At 44.9% G+C, this 19,665-nt stretch overlaps 1 protein-coding gene across 3 annotated transcripts in view; it reads right to left on the bottom strand.

Moving 5' to 3' along the window:
• Positions 1 to 423: 423 nt before the first annotated feature.
• ARAP3 (ArfGAP with RhoGAP domain, ankyrin repeat and PH domain 3) overlaps positions 424 to 19,665 on the bottom strand; it is a 345,521-nt gene continuing 326,279 nt past the window's right edge. For 2 of the 3 annotated variants that reach the window (XM_082254616.1, XM_082254615.1), the window contains exons 33-34: positions 4,220 to 4,258; positions 424 to 1,580 (exon numbers count right to left, since the gene is read on the bottom strand). In XM_082254616.1, the coding sequence (XP_082110742.1) occupies positions 936 to 1,580; positions 4,220 to 4,258 (684 nt within the window). In that variant the 3' untranslated portion in view covers positions 424 to 935. The remainder of the gene's footprint in view (positions 1,581 to 4,219; positions 4,259 to 19,665) is intronic. The other variant, XM_082254617.1, reaches the window with a different exon arrangement.

The raw sequence follows: 19,665 nt of genomic DNA on the forward strand, positions 1-19,665 counted from the left end.
GAGAAGTTTTTATTATAACAGTAATAGATGAATATGAAAAATTTAGAAATTATCAGAATTATTAGCGTCTGGTGACCATTACAAAACAGTGTTGCACCGACAAATTTATTTTTTCTTGTTTTTTCCTGTTTTTAGTTTTCAAGGATAATCATTTAACATCTACTGTAAGATAATTACAAATCAAATGGTTGGCATTTTTAAATGTTTTAATTAAACAGAAGTAAAACAGTTTTTTACAAACATAATTCATTGCATGTGGACTACCAACCTTACTTTAGCCAGCACTTGCATCAACAGTTTTGGTGAAAATTACTTAGAGGTCCATTTATCAATGCTTTCACCCAAAATTTACCCAATTTCCTAATTTAATCCTATGCGAAAGATGGGCAAAATGATGTGAATCTTGGGTAAACTTTAGTAAAGCCTTGGTGAAAACACTGATACATAGACCTCTTAATGTCAAACATTGATGTATGAATTTGGAGAGCTAATAAATATTGTAAGCCATGAATTATATTTTTGTGTACTTCAACATCAAATTTATGTCCTCTTACAGTTCAAACAAGCTTTTAATACAAAAGGTTTGGACAAAAATTTTGAATTGCATAACCATAAATCCTTAATAAAATATATAACTTAATAGTCACAGAAATTAAATAGTTTTAAAACATCACAGACTTTATACATTAATGGATGTTGAGTAGGCAATGTGCTAAATCTTGATACTGGTCCGAAGATGACCATGAATAACTTTGTACAAAGAATATTTAGATTACATACATATCAATCAAAGCAAAAAGCCAATGATTTCATAGTGCCATGTTAGCTCATGGTTACAGTTATCATTGTTTGTTCTGTATCTAAATCAATAAACAACAGAGTGCCAAGCTGAAGATCAAGACTGAAAATAATTCATGGGATGGGGATGTACTAAGTCACGTCACTTGCTGGCCTGCTCCTGACCCAGTTTCATTTTTCTTACTAAGCATGGTGTTGAGTTCCTGTACCAGCTTATCTTGTATATTTATGGAAAAAGGAGGGGTCTTCTTCCACGCAGGAACCTTTGATGAGTCTGAGGGGGCTGTTGGCTCAAAAAACAGTGGTAATGTGCTCAAATCAAGAGTGCTTTTCCCACCCTGTGTTCTTGTAGTACCTAACGGAGTTCGGTTTGGCTCCACCTGCCTTTCGAGTGAATTTGTTTTTGTGATACTAGGACCGCCACCTCTGTCTGACATTAATGTTTTATTGCTATCACTTGGGAAAGTCTTAAAATTTTCCACACAGAAGTTTCGGTCAAGAGACTGAGTCTTGTTACAATGCTCCCTGTCAGACTTCTCTGGCGAGCTGGACTTAGTTGGGGCAGATATAGCTGTCTTTATCTGGTCTGAATTAGGGTTTAGTACAGGCTTTTTTGTTCGGTCCAGTGGGGGAGGCAGATGGAGTCGTTCTGTTGGTAGTATGCAGTCTAGTTCTGCCTGTGGTAGGCTGTGAAAATTTCCTACTTCTTCATACACAGGCTCATGTTCATCATCTTGTTTTTCCTGAAGCTCTTCTAGAGAGTCCTGATGCATCTTCATAGGCTAAAACAATACAACATTTTATGTCAGAAAGCAACATAAACATTTTCCTATTACCACTACAGCGTTAAAGCAAACCCCTGCTTTACTTACTCATGCAGGACAAAGCAAAAGGTTTGCTTTAATGAAGTGAAAGACGTTCACAGTACTTTCATGTATAGAGAAGTACACGACTCATTCCATTTGACAGTGATGGTGCTTGTTGATTTTTCCAGCTCCATCACATGGGAATGGGGAGATTTTACCCCAGCCCTATGTAAGCTCTAACTGGAGCAATTCAGAACTGACACGGGGCTTTCTTAAATCTTGATGGTTAAAACATTTTGCGACGTGTGACATAAGGTATGTGTTACTAAGGAGTGGGGCACCTGTGACTTTGTATTTAAATAAAGAGGTAACACAGACCCATTCTCTCTGTTCCTGTTCTATTATGCTGAGCTCTTTTCCCTAAAGACGGAATGAAGTTCGCATGGCACAAGAACCTGGGTTAATTAAACTGTCCTTCGAACACTGCATTGCTGGAAATACCAAGATATTGGACCATGTCCCATTGGCTTGTGGTCAGCATTGTGTATGATATACAGTGCATCCACATATGATATACACCGATACAGTGGCAGGTGCATTTGCTGCAATGTTTAGTGAATATTTTTTTTTTTTTTTTTACAGATAAAATATCTTAACCCTGTGGTCTATGCAGCTCAGCAGAACAGAACATAAAATGACAAATGGTAGTTTTTATTTCTTTCTTTTTTTAAGTACAGCTCATGCACGAAGCAATAGACAAACATATGGTAAGTAAATGTACCTTACATGCACATGCAAACTGAAGTACATTCATGTTAGTCTGTGGCTAAACACTAAAAAATACTAGGATTTTAATTTATACTCTCTCCTGCAACCTAAAGCTTGTGGCACCGATTGTTGAAAGCAGCACGATCACATCCAACTTCCCTAGCTCTGTAAGGTTGACCATCACATTGCTTTTTCATTAAAAATTATTTACATATGGGTACTACTTATGACAATTTTTCCATGTATAAATAGTTAACAACTAGTTTAAAAACAAATGTATTATAAGGAATGAAAATCTGCAGGATTGGTAGAAGCAGACTCCCAGCATACTTAAAATTAATGGCACTGGAATGCCAGAGACCTCTGGAGTCTTATATGTAAAGGACGATAGGGAGAGGTACAACTCTCAATGAAGGCCTTTGAAGGATTTTTTAAGCAAAGAAAAAAATATGTGAAGGCTTCCTATTCTCTAATCAAGTGCAGAGGGTTTGTCCTTCACAAACTCATTCAGAACTGCGCTCATTGATACTGATGATCCCCCTGCATCCAGCATAGTTACATATCTGATTTAACTGTCCGAACTATACAGTTACAATCTGGAATCTGTCTTTCCAGAAAAATGTGTGACTGAAGAATTATCTACACTGAAAGGTGTTCATATCAGGGGCACTATTTGCGCCCTGGGGGCCCCAAAGCAAAATAATTTTATTCTCATTAAGGACTCACTGTTTCTCTTTGAACTCAATTGTTTCAAGGACAGACAGTAATGCAAAGTTCACAATTAAAAGCCATCCAGAACATAAAATAAGGAGCATGAACTTTGCTGATTGCATAGCTATACCTCAGACTAAGCAGGAGGCGTGTGAGACCTCTGCAGAGGGACCACTGTTTCCTTATCTACACCATGCTAATTGGGGGCAGGCATTTCTACTGGTGGTTTTCATGTGATGGTCTTCTCAGTTAAACAAACTGTAAGACTTTGCAAACCTAAAAATGACTTTAGATATGTTGCATTTCTTTTTCTGCATGGATAAACCATGCAGTTATAAATGTACTAATCTTTGTTACATGCTTCATAGCATTCATGTGGTTCTACTGGTGTGATCCCTTTTGGGTGTTCCTATAAAATCTTACAATTCTTTGGGAAACTGTAAAATATTTAAACTTATTTTGTTACATTAACATTCTGTTTCATTAACTGAATTCCAATGACGCCCACCAGCATTACAGAGAAGACCCCAAACAAAGCAAGGCCAGTGAGAGCCAGCAGATATGGGGAGAACTTGTTACCATTTAAATATGATGCTTACATCAAAGTTATTACCAATTAAAATGTTTGATATACATGGAGAACCACACAACAGGTGATTCTCCATTAGGCAGTAATGGGGCACAAGGGTATAAAAGAATGGATAGAAAAAAAATAACTTGCCCAATCAAAAGTAAATCTGTTGATCATTCCCATACCATACACATACCAACACTGGCACAATTCAGCATATTGTCAAAATATATATGCTTATTTATGGCAAACCTTTGTGACAACATAAGATGTCCAACTTTCATTAAAATAAAAAAGTGTCCTGTTAGCTGCATACCACTGGTGTTGAATTGTACAAAGTTAACCAACCTACAAAGTGCATTATGTTCTATTTGCTAACGTATCTTTTGGTTTAGTCTTATTACAGGCAGAAATGGTTACAAATGTCAGAAGATTACAGAAAACAGCAATCATAACATTTTTGGCTGTCCATGCTACTGTACTTGATGCCTCAAAAACTGACATGCATTGTACAAAGCATGATGAGTGCACATGCAAGGGTGTATACTACCACATATATACTTACAAAGAACATTGACAGAGTTCTTCTTGTATGGAGACGACGCTAAGGAACAGAAATAAGGTTTGAAAGAGAAATATGGAGGCATTAACATTGCTAAAAAGTTAAAGGGGCGTTCCTTGGGCCTGGTCTCTTTCCCTTTTCAGAATCTTTGTCATTTTTGTTTTTTAATATACAGCATACTCTACTGTCTTTGATTTTAATATTTTTACTACATCCTATAATGTTCATTTACAATAGTACACTTGTCACAAACCTGAGCAAATAAAGCAGAACACATGACGATAAAATGAATAAGCAGTGATTAAAACACATACTGTATCTAGAAGAATAGTAACTCCAGAGGTATTGGCAACTAAAAATGCATGCAAATCTCAACTTTTCACATAAAATCAGAGGTTAGCCCTAATCTCCCTAGTCATTAATGAGGAAGCTGTGCACATCCTCAAGAACTTTGCTTACAAGGTGAGAAGGAGCACAGCATTTACACATTAAACTAGATTTTTACTTTGTTTCGCCCTATTGTCTTGCAAAAACACTTTTTCATTAGCAAATCAACTCAGTCCTGTCTTTTCTGCAATAAAAAAAAAAAAAAAAAAAAAACCTTCCTGCTCACAAATTTTGGTTTTACAGAGAACATTTTTTTGCCTTTTGCAGTGAACAGTTTTCTGCCGTTATTTGTGTCACATTGTGATATATCTAGTTTCACAAGATACCACATCCTCCAACTCCCTCCTCACATGGCTAAGTGAGTTTTGTAACTGAGGTTATAAAACAGACCTCTTAAAGGTAACTTCAAGGGAACCAACCAACCTAAATTCAATGTTTGGTTTTAGGCTTTTCTTTTTAAATAAAAACTATTAGGCCCGCCTCATGCACACTGGATGTTTTCGGCGTCAGGCGTTTTTTTCTGCAGCCAGTAAACTGCCCAGCATGTTATGCTATGTGTCCATGCACACATAGGCTGTTATCAGCAGTTTTTGGCAGGGGTGTTTTCTGGCTGGGAAAAAAAAAAACATAAACTAGTGGCTTTTAGCGTGGCATTTTTCAGCTGTAAAAACACTCTAACGTCAATAAACCCCGATAAACGCCAAAAAACGCTGCTAACTGGTGTTTTTTGATGTTTTTGATGCCATTGCTTTTTTTAAGCCTGGGTTCTGTTTCGAGGTGTCGTTCATGGAACATAGCCTGGGTTCACACTGGTGCATGCTGAACACCGCATGTGATTTGCACCAAAAATACGCCGCATTCCTGTGCACATCACATGTGATGTTTGGGCAATGCGATTTGAGCCATATATTTTGTATGGCTCAAATTGCATCACATTTGCACCAAAATGTTCTAGCACCCTTTTTTTTCTCCACACCTAATAGCATTGCATAGGTGTGCACACCCCTGCGATGCGATTCTGGCAAGCGCACTGCATTTTTCAATCTGTTTCGGGGGGGGGTATCATTCATGGAACATGAAGTCCCCATTGACATTGTGCTGACTTAGCATGCGATTTTTCATGTCGAATCGTATGTCAAATTGAAGCCTATTGCCGGCACCGGTTCACACTGAGGGTGGGTTTGAAATCATTCAGCTGAACGTGCACAATTTCAAACTCGCATGTCAGTGCGAGTTCTGGGGGCGATTTGACAGACATCTGTACAGGTTCATGCACATATGTCTATTGAAATCGCCCTGAAATCGCAGAAAGTGCAGAATCTACTTTTGGAAATCGGTGCAGCGCCGCAAAGTCAAGGTTGCACCTATTCGGACAGTGACGTTGCCAACAATAGGTCTCTGATTTGGCATGCAATTTGACATGTCAAATCTGCCCGATGTGAGCGGGAGCTTAATATTCCATGAACAACACTCCAAAACAGATTGCAAAATGCAGTGAACTTGACAGAATCACATCGCATGGGTGTTCGATTGCGATTTTGATGCAGGGAAAAAAAGGTCCACATTGGCACCAAAATGTTGTAGGACTCTTTTTTTCCCCCACACCTAAATCTTATCGCATGGGTGTGAACACCCATGTGATGCAATTCTGGCAAGCATTGCATTGTAGGAAACTGGGAGTTACTAAAATAGCAGAGAAAACTGAATTTTTGTAAAATCTTACCTGTAAAATTCCTTTCTCTGAGTCCTCCGACAGTCGCCGCCTCTTCATATTCGTCACAATGGGGTATTAGACTTTGCTCCGAAGGAGTAGCTAGGCAACAGAATATGTTAACATTAAAGCTTTTAACATATCCCACTCTCAAGGGGTGGTCCCCTCAGTCAATACCCTCCTACTTCCTGCAACCATATCTCAGTTTCAGTGGAATAGCAGTAGAGTATACAACCAAACCCCAAAAGAGGGGCGGGGGCGGCGACTGTCGGAGGACTCAGAGAAAGGAATTTTACAGGTAAGATTTTACAAAAATTCCGTTTTCTCTTACGTCCTCCGACAGTCGCCGCCTCTTCATATTCGTCACAATGGGGACGTCCCAAAGCAGTGCAAACATGAGGGGTGGGAAACGCATCCGCGCCGTAAGGCAACGCAGTTTCCGCATCAAAGAAAGGAACCTTACCAAAGGAAGGAAACCAGCTGGGCAACAGGAAAAAAATTGCTCAACAGGAGCAACAACCCAGGAAAAAACAAAGAACCAGGGGATAAAAACCTATCCCAACAGCCAGAGGTCCCAACAAGGGACCCTAGGGAACTGCCGCACTAAGAACCTTGCGGCCAAAGGAAGCATCCGCCGATGCCTGAACATCTACCTTGTAGAATTTTGTGAAAGTGTGCACGGTCGACCAGGTCGCCGCCTTACACACCTGGGCTACAGAAGCCCCATGACCAATGTTCCCTCTAATTTTTTACTGGGCTGAGCAAATAAAAAAATTTCTGAGCGCAGTGCTCCCCAACCTTTTTATCGCCGCGGACCGGTCAACGTTTGATCATTTTTCTGTGGCCCCCAATCAATGCAGAGTGCCCACAGCATTGCCCCCAATCAATGCAGAGTGCCCACAGCATTGCCCCCAATCAATGCAGAGTGCCATAGCATTGCCCCCAATCAATGCAGAGTACTACAGCATTGCCCCCAATCAATGCAGAGTACTACAGCATTGCCCCCAATCAATGTAGAGATGCCAGCGTGCCCCTTTTCAATGTAGAGGTGCCAGTGTGCCCCCTTTCAATGTAGAGATGCCAGTGTGCCACCTTTCAATGTAGAGATGCCAGTGTGCCACCTTTCAATGTAGAGATGCCAGTGTGCCCCCTTTCAATGTAGAGATGCCAGTGTGCCCCCTTTCAATGTAGAGATGCCAGCGTGCCACCTTTCAATGTAGAGATGCCAGTGTGCCCCCTTTCAATGTAGAGATGCCAGCGTGCCACCTTTCAATGTAGAGATGCCAGCGTGCCCCCTTTCAATGTAGAGATGCCAGTGTGCCCCCTTTCAATGTAGAGATGCCAGTGTGCCCCCTTTCAATGTAGAGATGCCAGTGTGCCACCTTTCAATGTAGAGATGCCAGTGTGCCCCCTTTCAATGTAGAGATGCCAGTGTGCCCCCTTTCAATGTAGAGACTCTTCAGTCCCGAGTCTAGTAATGGTTCTGCCATTTTTTCAGTTTTTAATTAATGCAGAGTGCCCACAGCATTGTCCCCAAATCAATGTAGAGATGCCAGTGTTCCCCCCCCCCCGTGCACTTACCTCATGGTCACGGGCGGCAGCTTCTCTTCAGTTCATTCCCCGGCTTCCTGCCTCTCCTCAGTCCTCCTGACTCCCCGAGTCCCGGCGCCTCTTCCTCGGCCAATGGCATGAAGTTGGCCTTTCGGCCAATCAGGAAGCGGGAGGACCCGCTCCCTGATTGGCCAGGAGGAGGATCCGTGTGACAATAGCGAATTTTCATTCGCTATTGTCACACAATGGGCGTGCTCTCGCGGCGCACGCTCTGCTACACGGCCGCCACGTCTGCGGCTGCGCGGTTTGAATAGGTGCTTGCGCGGGACCTTCATTCACACTGCGCGCCCGCGCATGCGCGCAGGCTAAAGGGAACACTGCCCATGACGACAGGCCCAAGACGTACTCAGAGATCTAGTAGAGTGCGCCTTCACAGGCACAGGGGGAACCTTCCCCTGCAAAGCATATGCCTGTTCAATGGTCTGCCTGATCCATTTGGCGATGGTAGAGGCCGACGCCGCCATGCCCTTCCGAGGACCCTCAGGAAGAACAAACAAGGAATCCGTCTTTCGAAAAGACTCAGTCGATTTAAGGTAAACCCTTATCGCCCGAACAACATCCAAAGAATGTAGTCTCACCTCTTTCGGATGTTTAGGCTTCGCGCACAGCGAAGGCAAGACAATATCCTCATTTAGATGGAATTCCGAAACTCGCTTCGGAAGAAAAGAAGGATTAGGTCGCAAGACCACCTTATCCAAGTGAATAACCAGATACGGAGACTTGCAGGACAAAGCCGCCAGCTCCGACACTCTGCGAGCCGAAGTCATCGCAACCAAAAAGGCGACCTTTTTGGACAACTTAGACAACGAGATCTCCCTGATCTGTTCAAAAGGAGCACGTTGTAACACAGATAGAACGAGATTCAAGTCCCAAGGGGGCAGAGGATCCCTCCTAGGAGGAACCAGATGCTGCACACCCTGAACAAAAGTGCCAACCAAGGAGTTGGAAGCCACGGGACGTTGAAAAAGAATGGCCAGCGCAGACACCTGACCCTTTATCGTAGCCAGCGCCAAACGCTGATCGACACCTGTTTGAAGGAAGGACAACACTCGGGAAACCGAGTACGTGCGGGGTGAAAACCCCCTGGACTCACACCAGGCAAAATAGGCCTTCCAAGTACGGTAGTAAACCTTCCCCGAGGAAGACTTCCTCGCGTTGATCAAGGTATGAACGACCTCAGGGGAGAGACCCCTCTCCTTCAGGACCTCGGTCTCAACAGCCAGGCCGTCAAAGCCAGTGACTGTAAAGCAGGATGGTATATCGGCCCTTGAGACAGGAGATCGTCTCGAAGAGGCAGACGCCACGGGGCGTCGACCGCCAGATTCACGAGGTCTGCGTACCAGGACCGGTGTGACCAATCCGGCGCCACAAGAATCACCGTGCTGCGTTCCGAGTGTAACCTGCGAAGGAACCTGGACAGCAACTGAATCGGTGGAAACGCGTACATCAGCTTGTACTGATGCCACGGGGCCACTAACGCGTCCGACGCGTCTGCCCGAGGGTCGCGCGCCCTTGCCACGAACCTTCTCACCTTGTTGTTGAGACGAGACGCGAACAGGTCCACATCTGGAAGACCCCACTTCGCGCACAACATCTGGAAGACAGCCGGGTGGAGAGACCATTCCCCCTGATCTAGGGTCTGGCGACTCAGATAGTCCGCCTGCCAGTTCTCCACCCCCGGAATGTGAACCGCCGTTATCGCCGGGACATGAGTCTCGGCCCAGGACAGAATGTCGGCCACTTCCCGAGCCGCTCGGGCACTCCTGATGCCCCCTTGGTGGTTGATGTAGGCCACCGCCGTGGCATTGTCCGTCTGCACCCGAACCGGGCAGCCCTGCAGCCGGTCCGTCCAACGATGAAGACAGAGATTTACCGCACGCAATTCCAGAATGTTGATCGGAAGGGAGGACTCCTCCTCCGACCAAGTTCCCTGGGCGGACAGAACGCCCAGAACACCACCCCAGCCCGACAGGCTGGCATCCGTGGTGATTACCGTCCACGAGATAGGACGAAAAGACTTGCCCCCCGACACCATCGGGGACTGGAGCCACCACAGAAGGTCTCTTCTGGTGCGATGGCCCAACAAGATTTGAAGATCCAGAGATTGAGGTCGCCCGTCCCACCTGGACAGGATCTCCGCTTGGAGACCCCGCGTGTGAAACTGGGCGAAGGGAATCGCCTCGAAGGTCGAGACCATCAATCCCAGACATCTCATGCACGTCCGCAGAGACGAGTGTGGAACATCCCTGAGGGACCTGACTTCCTCCTGAAGAGTTCTGAGTTTGTCTCCCGGCAGGAAGACCTTCGCCTGAACCGAGTCCAGGATCATTCCCAGGTAGGGAAGACGAACCGACGGACTCAGTGTCGACTTTGGAAAATTTATCGTCCAACCAAACTCCTGCAGAGTTTGCATCGTGACAGACAGGTCCTTCTCCAGACCCTGGCTGGTCGCAGACCGAACCAGAATGTCGTCCAGATACCCCAGGACAGAGATACCCTGGGCTCTAAATAATGCCAGAACCGGTGCAAGCACCTTGGTGAAAACCCGCGGAGCCGAGGCGAGACCAAAAGGTAACGCCACGAACTGGTAGTGATCCTCCGCAATGGCGAATCGAAGGTACCTCTGGTGACCCTCGAAAATGGGAATGTGAAGATACGCATCCTTCAAATCGATGGAGGCCATGAATTCCCCTGGAACCAGGGCAGCCACCACCGACCGCAGGGATTCCATGCGGAACTTGCGAACCCGCACAGAGCGGTTTAGAGCCTTCAAGTCCAGAATTGGACGAACCTTGCCCTCCTTCCTGGGCACGGTGAACAGATTGGAATAAAACCCCCGAAATCTGTCCCGATGAGGCACCGGAACCACCACTCCCTGAGCCCTCAGGTCTCGCACCGCCAGGTGCAGGTCCCGTAAACGCTCTGGAGACAGTTGTAGATTTGAGGGAAAAAATCTGCTCTCTGGCCGAGAGAGAAACTCGATCTTGTAACCAGATCGAACGATCTCCTGAACCCACCTGTCCCGCACGCGGGCCAACCAGGGTTGAAGAAAACCGAGCAAGCGTCCCCCCACCCCAAAACTGGGTGAGGGCGCCCCTTCAGGCCGCACTGTTATGGGCAGCGGGTCCGGACTGACCGGACTTCTGTTTACCAGACCAGGGGTTCTTTTGAGAGCCTTGTCCTTTGAACGGTTTGCCCTTGTAGTGCGACCGAAAGGCACGAAAGGACCCCTGAGGGGGCCGAAAATTAGCATGCTTCTTCCCAGAAGCCCCCTTAGCCTTGGGGAAATGGGGCAAGAGAGTGCTCTTACCTCCGGTGATCCCCTTAATCAACACATCCAAGGACTCCCCAAAAAGGCGAGACCCATCATAAGGCAGATTGGTTAAGGTCTTACGTGAAGATTGGTCCACCGACCAACACTTCAACCAAACCAGGCGGCGAGACAACACCGCCACGCTGTGCACACGTGCAGCCAACGGGACTAAGTCCAAGTCCGCATCACACAGATACATGACACCCTGGTGGATCTGATCCACCATATCCAGGGTCGCCGGCGAGGCCGAATCGGCCACTAGGACGCGCCTAAGCATCTGCGTCCAACTTGCGACAGCCTGGGCCGCCATGAGAGAGGCAAACAGAGCCTTAAGCATAGAACCCGTAACAGAATAAGTATGACGGGCAAGAGATTCCATTCTTCTATCCGTGGCATCACGGAACACCGGGGAATCCTCTGCAGGAATCGCAGTGGATTTGTTCAAAACCGCAATTGCGTGATCCACCGGGGGTGGTACACACCACCGTTCATCAGTGGAAGGCGAAAAAGGATAACGCAGCTTGAACCTACTTGGCACAGTAAAAGGTTTGCGTAAATTGCGCCATTGTTCCTTAACAGCGCGCTGAAAATCATCATTGCAGGGAAAAACCTGCGGCGTCCTGCGTTTTCTCTGCGTCCCATAAGCGGCCAAGGCAGCGGGGGGACACACTTCATCCTGCAAACGCAGCGTTTGTTTTATGGAAGCAATCAATTCATCCATGATTGCAAGCTCTTCAGGCGAGCCAGGGGGAGAATTATCCCCCCCTTCAACTTCAGCCTCCACCTCGGACCCCACTAGATCCAGGGAGGAGCGGGACCCCGATAAGGAGACCCCCGCCATAACAGCCCCATCACCTTCACCCTCAGAATCAGAGGAAATAGAAACTCTGGGTCTTTTAGTAGATTGAGCAGCCACCAGCATCTGCACCTGAGCAGCAAGGCCAGCCACAATAGTGGCCAAATCCCCCCCTGGGGGGGAAACAGCGGTCCCCTGGCTTTCCACCAAGGTGGCAGGAAATTTGCCCTCCTGAGAATCCATTGCCCCAATATGATATGCCGGAGAATAAAGGGTTAACTGCCCCTTTAACAAGCGCGGCGAGCGCAGCCCACCGCACCACACACAAGCACAATGAGACCCCCACAGGGACAATAAACTGACACAGGCAATGGATATAGCAAGAACAGAAGGATAGAACCTGAGGAGACCCTCGCCGCTGCTGCTGCCTCGATCGGTGTACCCAGGAGAAGAGGAAGTGATGAGACCAGGGCGCTCTATTAAAGCCTATGGGAGGCTACAAGAAAATGGCCGCCATGCATGTAGAACATGCGGCCGGAGCGAGTGTAGGCAAAATGGTGCCGTTTGGCGCCGAAACCGCCGCTCCTCAGTACAGTAATGCACATAACACCATCCACATAAAAAGCATGGCAGATCGCCGCAGCGATCGCTGTATAGTGCCCAAACATGCCACAAAACATGCCCCACAGCACACAGCTTCTCACACTGACAAAGCTGACACAGACAGTGTCACACAGCTCTCCCCCCCCCCTTGCAGCCCGCAGCATGCAGCAGAGTGATAGGGAGACAAACAGTGAGAACAGAGGCAGGTTACACAGTCCCAGACTGACACCCCCCAGACAGACAGGTCCCCACATAGATACACTTACCTCTCAATGGCGTGGGGGACCCGCACAGGCAAACAAGCCGCTGCACATGAGGCAGGGAGAGTCGCATACAAGACGCACAAAATGGGGGTTAAGAAACCGCACAGCGTCCAGTGAGGTAGCCACCTCACCAATCATCCCTGCACCGAACAGGGATGGGTCGTTCACTGTGCCAGGAGCGTTACCTGGCTGAACGCTCGATGGCAGGCTGGGAAGCCACTGACCCACGACCTGCGACCAGGGGGATCAGCCCGAGACCCAGCCCGCATAATCCTCTACGTCAGAAGAACTAACTAATGCTGACAAAAAGAACAGCTAGGTAAAGATAGAGAAAAAACTCAAACAAAAAATCAAAAAAGAAGAAAGAGGCTGGGGCACAAAGCCCCAGCACAGAGAGAACCAGCTACTCCTGACAAGCTAGACATTGAAACTGAGATATGGTTGCAGGAAGTAGGAGGGTATTGACTGAGGGGACCACCCCTTGAGGGTGGGATATGTTAAACATATTCTGTTGCCTAGCTACTCCTTCGGAGCAAAGTCTAATACCCCATTGTGACGAATATGAAGAGGCGGCGACTGTCGGAGGACGTAAGAGAAATTATTTTTTTTAGCTAAAAACGCCAAAAAACACTAATGCCAAAAAACGATAAAAAAACGACAATGTAAAAAAAGCTGAAAAACGCTTAAAAACTCACTACAAAGCTACTGGCTAACCTCCAGTGTGCATGAGGCTTTATAATGAAATAATTAACATAACAGGAAATGAAAGTTCAGTATCGTGCTGTCATTAGATTTATTTAAAAGAAAACGTATTAAAATAAAAAAAAAACAAAAAAGAACTAAAAATTCCAGACAGTGTTCTCATTTCATCTTTATAGAAAAGCGGATATTAGTTTTACTCTGTTGCCAGTTTCGGGGCATAAAGAAGAACCAGACCCGAATGGTACTTCTACTTTGCTAGAGTAAAAGTATCGCCACCACTAAAAATGTGAATCCCCCAGGGAATCAAGTGCGTGTAGTCCTTGGTCTAATTCTGATCTATGATATGGTTTTGCACCAAAAGTTGGCTGTAGACCCAACCCAGGCTGTTGCCCAGTTCATGGGCATTCATATGGGTGGGCTACAGCATAGCATTGAAGCCACTGTAAGGTCTTGCAGATTCTCACTTTGCTTTGCACACTCCCCTGGTTTTTATGTTTATGTATAGTTAAGTATGCCAAGTGTCCCCTGGTGCTTCCGTTCAATTGTACTTAAGAGGTCTGACCATTCGCAGCCCCACCAGCACTGATTCATTCTTTATTACTGTAAGTGGGGTGGAAAGGTGATTCACAGACTGCAATCACCACAGTAAAGTATAAAGGCCCGTACACACGTACCGATCGTCGGCATACAAACGTCGGTGGACGAAGGATCTGCCGATTGTACGCATGTTAGTATGGTGCCTCCGACAGATGTCTGCGCACAATCCGCAGACAAAAGTCTTTCGTGCAAACATGAAAATATTTGTATGCCGACACCAGAACGGACGATTGTTCGCCTGTCAGTACACAATTCGGCCGACAGACCGCAGATTTGCAAGACTGGGCATGCTCAGAAAATAGAAAACACAGGGAAAGTTAACCATTACATGACATCACTTCTGCAGTCGGCGGACAAAATTCTTGTGCTGTCCTTGTGCTGTCTTTGCACTTTTCAGCAGACACCGACATCCCGGGGAGAAAAGAGGAACATTTGTAAGCCGACCATCGGTACGTGTGTACGGGGCTTTAGTCAGCACCGGTGGGGCTGTGTGATCTATTTTTTGACTGGTGCTAAACATTCCCCTGCATTTTCAATAAACATCCAGCAATGGCAATGCTGTCAGCCCCACCAGTATTGACAAATCATTGTAAGGACAGGGGAATTTTTACCAGCCATGATTTATATATTCTTAGCTAAACCCTGCTAATGCCGAATGATGGCGCTCATGCACCTGTTGGTACAGACCAGCACCATCAAAACGTGTTCATTACACATTCAGCTGAATGGTCGGATAATGGTGTGAGGAGGGGTAATGCATTGTGGTGCTATGCTGTGCTAGCTAAGCTTTAACACCACCTGGAAAATTGGGAAAAAGGGGTTTAATTTACTAAAGGAAAATGCACTGTGCACCTTTGCAAGTGCAGTTGCACTCTGCAAGAGTGATTGCTCCACAGCTTGGTAAATGAGCAGAAGCATTGCTGACTTCCATCATCCAATTATGTGCAAGCAAAAGTATAATTTTCTAAATTTCCTTGCATGTGATTGGATACTCTTTGCAAAGTGAGGCTTTACCTTATTTACTAAGCTCTGGAGCAACTGCACTTGCAAAGTGCACAGTCTATTTGCCTTTAGTAAATCAAACACAAAGTGTTGCAAGCACTGTGTCCCCTGGAGGACAATATTAACATTCTGTTACAGGGCATGGAGCATTGCCAGCTCAATATGATGTAAGCTATAGACCCTATAGCAGTGGCTAAACCTTGGCACCCCAAATGTTTTGGAACTACATTTCCCATGATGCTCGTGCACTCTGCAGTGTAGTTGAGGATCATGGAAAATGTATTTCCAAATCATCTGGGATGCCAAAGTTCACCATCACTGCCCTATAGGGTTTATATTATTGAACATGTAAATAGTGGGAGTTCTGACTCTTACTTATCTTGGAGGCCGGGAATCATACAGAAATTAAGTGATAGTATCTTCATTGCGGTAATGCACAGAAATAGTGCTCTCTACTTGAAAAACAGTCTCAGCTGCATGCTTCTGCTATATACCAAGACTGTGAGCATTTTGGTGTCTTAGTGGTCAGAACTCTTGCCATGCTTTGTGAAGTACAGTACCCACAAGAGACATCTGTATAGTATTTAAAATAATTTTCTTTGTTTGTGTAGATTTCACATTTTCTTCTCACAACTCAAGCACTTCCAAACTAACCCCACTTTGTGGATCTGTGGGTGAGAATATTACAATGTAAAAGTAAATGTTTTTTTTTTTTTTTCTATGCAAAGATTGATATAAATGGTTCTATGCATTTTAGAATGTACCCTGTGACATAATATCAATGCTTTACAAAATGCCAAAGAGCAATAGGAGAATGATAGGAACAGAGTGTGAATAGACCTTGCTTATGGTGCAGGAATTTCCCTGTATATTATACAGTTTCCTGATCAGCTCTGTAGTTAAGCGTCGTAGCTCTTTGACATGGCATTTCAAACACAGGATTGTATGACAGTAATTAATATTTTAGGTCTATAATATACAGTGGCAATAAAAAGTATGTGAACTCCTTGGAATTAGTAATTTTTGCCTATATTTTTATCTGTAATCTTGTAAAGAAATCCTTCCTATTGAAGAGTGACTACACTCAACTGCATCTTTGGGTTGGACAAGCCCATCTGCCTTTATCTTTGTTTATGTGAAGAATGGTTAGATTTGTAGTTTACAGAAGTAAATGTACATTGTTTGATGCTTTTAGCTACAGTAAATGTACAGGAAGTGATAAGGACACTGCATTTCTAGCAAGATCAACTGTGACTTTCTGTACTTGCTAAAAATGCAAAAGTCGCTTGACCAGACTTGAGTTCAATATTGGATCCCTCAATCTTAACTAGATTTGAATCCACTAGTCTGGCTAATTTTTTATAATACAGTCATTGGCATCTTCACCACATTTCTGGATCAAGCAGCACAACAAACAAAATGGATGTTGATTACTGCATACAGACAGAAATGTAGTTATCTTGTATCTGACAGTAGATTTCTACCGACAGAAGAGATCTCATAAACCAGTATGATGTCAAACTATTTTCTTTAAAATAAATTGCATTCACCCGACTGGCAAAACAGACGTAAAATCTCATACCGAAACTACAGTGAGTTATCTTGTTTTGTTGCCGTCAGAAAACATCTAAATTTATCTTCTTCCTGGAATCAGCAATGTCCGAGGCTACCGTATTGCTGGTTAGCTATACTGTACAATTCAGACACTTCCCCAAATTATGGGGAAAAGGTTATTAAAAGGCACATCACTGACAGCTGGATTCCAGCAAGAGGTAACACCATAACTATGAATCTTCAAAGTAAATATCTGTGGTTAAAGAAAACCTGTCATGAAATAAATATGTTAGTTAATTGGATGTCATACTGCTGATTTGGTTTTCCACAGAGCAGCCGCGATCCTCCTCTTCTCAGGTCTCAGGTCTGGTGTTCCTGGCTCCCCCCGCTGAGTGTCCCCATAAAAAGCCAATTTCTATGGGGGCACACATGCAGGCTCAATCCTAAGCCGCTCTGTCTGAATCTATTGACACAGACACAGGTGCCAGCCCCGCCCCCCACTCCCTCATCATAGGATTTGATTGACAGGAGCTGGGACAATGGCTCCTGCTGCTATCAATCTCCCCAGTGAGGAGGAACAGTGCTGGAAGAGCCAATGCTCTTGTGCACAGCACTGGATTGAGATTGGCCGCAGGTAAATAAAAGGGGGCTGGGGGGATCCTTTGCAACAGAAGGTTTTTTACCTCAATGCATAGAATGCGTAAAGGTGAAATACCTTAAAGTGGTTGTAAAGACACAAGGTTTTCTACCTTCATGCATTCTATACATGAAGGTAAAAAAACCTTCTGTGTGCATGAGCCCCCCTGACTCTCCTAATACGTACCTAAGCCCCCTTTCGATCCAGCGATGTCTATGAGAGCCTTGCCTCTCCGGGGACTCACAATCCTGATTGGCTTTTGGCCAATGGCTCCCGCTGCTGTTAAACACAGTCAGTGAGCCATTTAGGAGACAGAGGGGGGCAGGGTTGAACTGCGGCTTCATGTGTGAATAGACACACAGACCTGCTTGCTGTGGGAGCACCCAGCAGGAGGGAGGAGTCAAGAGCGCTGGAGAGGGCAAAACAACTGCACAGGTAAGTATAACATGTTTGTTATTTATTTTTATTTTTTTTTAAACCAAGGCTTTAGTATCACTTTAAGGCTTTAGGACCACTTTAGGAATCTATCTAGCTATTCACTGATCATTAGGCTGCTGGCAGGTGCTGGCTCCTTCACAACCAGCATCTTTTTAAAAAAAATGCTATGTGACCCGTAAAATTGCATTTTTGGTATGTCTTTATTCATTTAAAATGGAAGGTGCATTTTTGGTGCGCTTTTGAAAAGCGCACCAAAAATGCAGCATGCAGGACTTTTCAATATGCAGCACCAACGCAGCATGGTGATGTGATAAGTCGCATAGGATTTAAAGGGGAATAATTCTGATGCACTTTTTTCACGCTGAAAAGGTACTTTCTAGAATGGCAAAAGCGTTCCAGGGTGAAAGGGTCCTTAAAGTTGTCAGGAACTTGAAAAACTCTCAGTTGAACAGGCACAGAGTCAGGAATTATGGAGAAGAAGTCTCACTGCTGTAGTATTGGAGACACATAAAAAGCCTGGGCTGAGCAAGCTTAATAGGCTCTGCCTATAACTAAAGTATCATTTTCTGGCTAGCTGATTCATTAAAGTATGTACAGTACATCTTTTTATAAGGAAGCAAGTATCCATTGAGTGTGTCACTTAAGTACTCCTCCATATCTATACATTATTGACCATATTGCCTGTGTAATGCATGTGCTGCTGTTGCCATCATTGGAGCCACCAAATTGTGTTAACGAAATGAAAATAATTGACACAGTCCTTTTTAAGCCCCATACACACACGCAGATCGTCGTCATACAAACGTCGGCGGACGAAAGATCTGCCGATTGTACGCGTGTTAGTATGGTGCCTCCGACAGCTGTCTGCACACAATCTGCGGACAAGAGTCTTTCTTGCAAACATGAAAATTTTTGTCTGCGGACACCAGAACGGACAATTGTTCGCCTGTCAGTACAGAAATCAGCCGACAGACCGCAGATTTGCAAGACTGGGCATGCTCAGAAAATAAAAAACACAGGGAAAGTTAACCATTACATGACATCACTTCTGCAGTCAGCTGAAGTCTGCGGACAAAATTCTTGTGCTGTCCTTGTGCTGTCTTTGCACTTTTCAACAGACACCGACATCCCGGGGAGAAAAGACGAACATTTGTATGACGACGATCTGCGTGTGTGTACGGGGCTTAAAGTGTGCCACTTGTGACTGGAGCGGAGTTCTGTTATGTGAATTTGTCAGGGCTTTCTTTCTCCAACTTTTTATTTGTTTTAGGCATTCAGATGAATGGTGCTCAATTGTAAAGCTCCATGTTGTTCTTTATAATTATAAGGCCATATTGCTGCTTTATAACTGTGGCCCTTAGTTCATTTAGCCAATGCTCCATGCCATGTCCATTTAGCAGGATCCACTTGGTACAATTTTCTTTTTATACAGTAATTGGCAAGATCTTTCACACAAGTGAACACCAAATGATAATACTTTGTCTATTGGTACCTCAGGCACCCAGCAGTATATCATGGAAAGAAGGGGGAAGGTTATTTGTTGCCAAATTTGACAAAATGGGTGGGTTCAAAGGCAGCATCATGAGGAGGCACTGGAAGGCAATTCCTCAACGTATCCTTCGTGCAGCATTTACTAATATTTATTCTTCCATACAATGCCCCCCTACCTCCAGTCAGTGTCTAGAGCCAGCTTTAAATGGTGCAGGATATTTACTCTTTAAAAATTGAGCTGCTAAAAAAAAAAAAAAAATGCTTTAAAGCGGTATTAACCTCCCTGGCGGTATGATTCTTTTGGATTTTAGGTGCTGAAAGTGGTACCATTATTTTGCATGTAA

Source organism: Pelophylax lessonae (assembly GCF_965119305.1).
Source record: "Pelophylax lessonae genome assembly, chromosome: 4".
Lineage (NCBI taxonomy): Eukaryota > Metazoa > Chordata > Amphibia > Anura > Ranidae > Pelophylax > Pelophylax lessonae.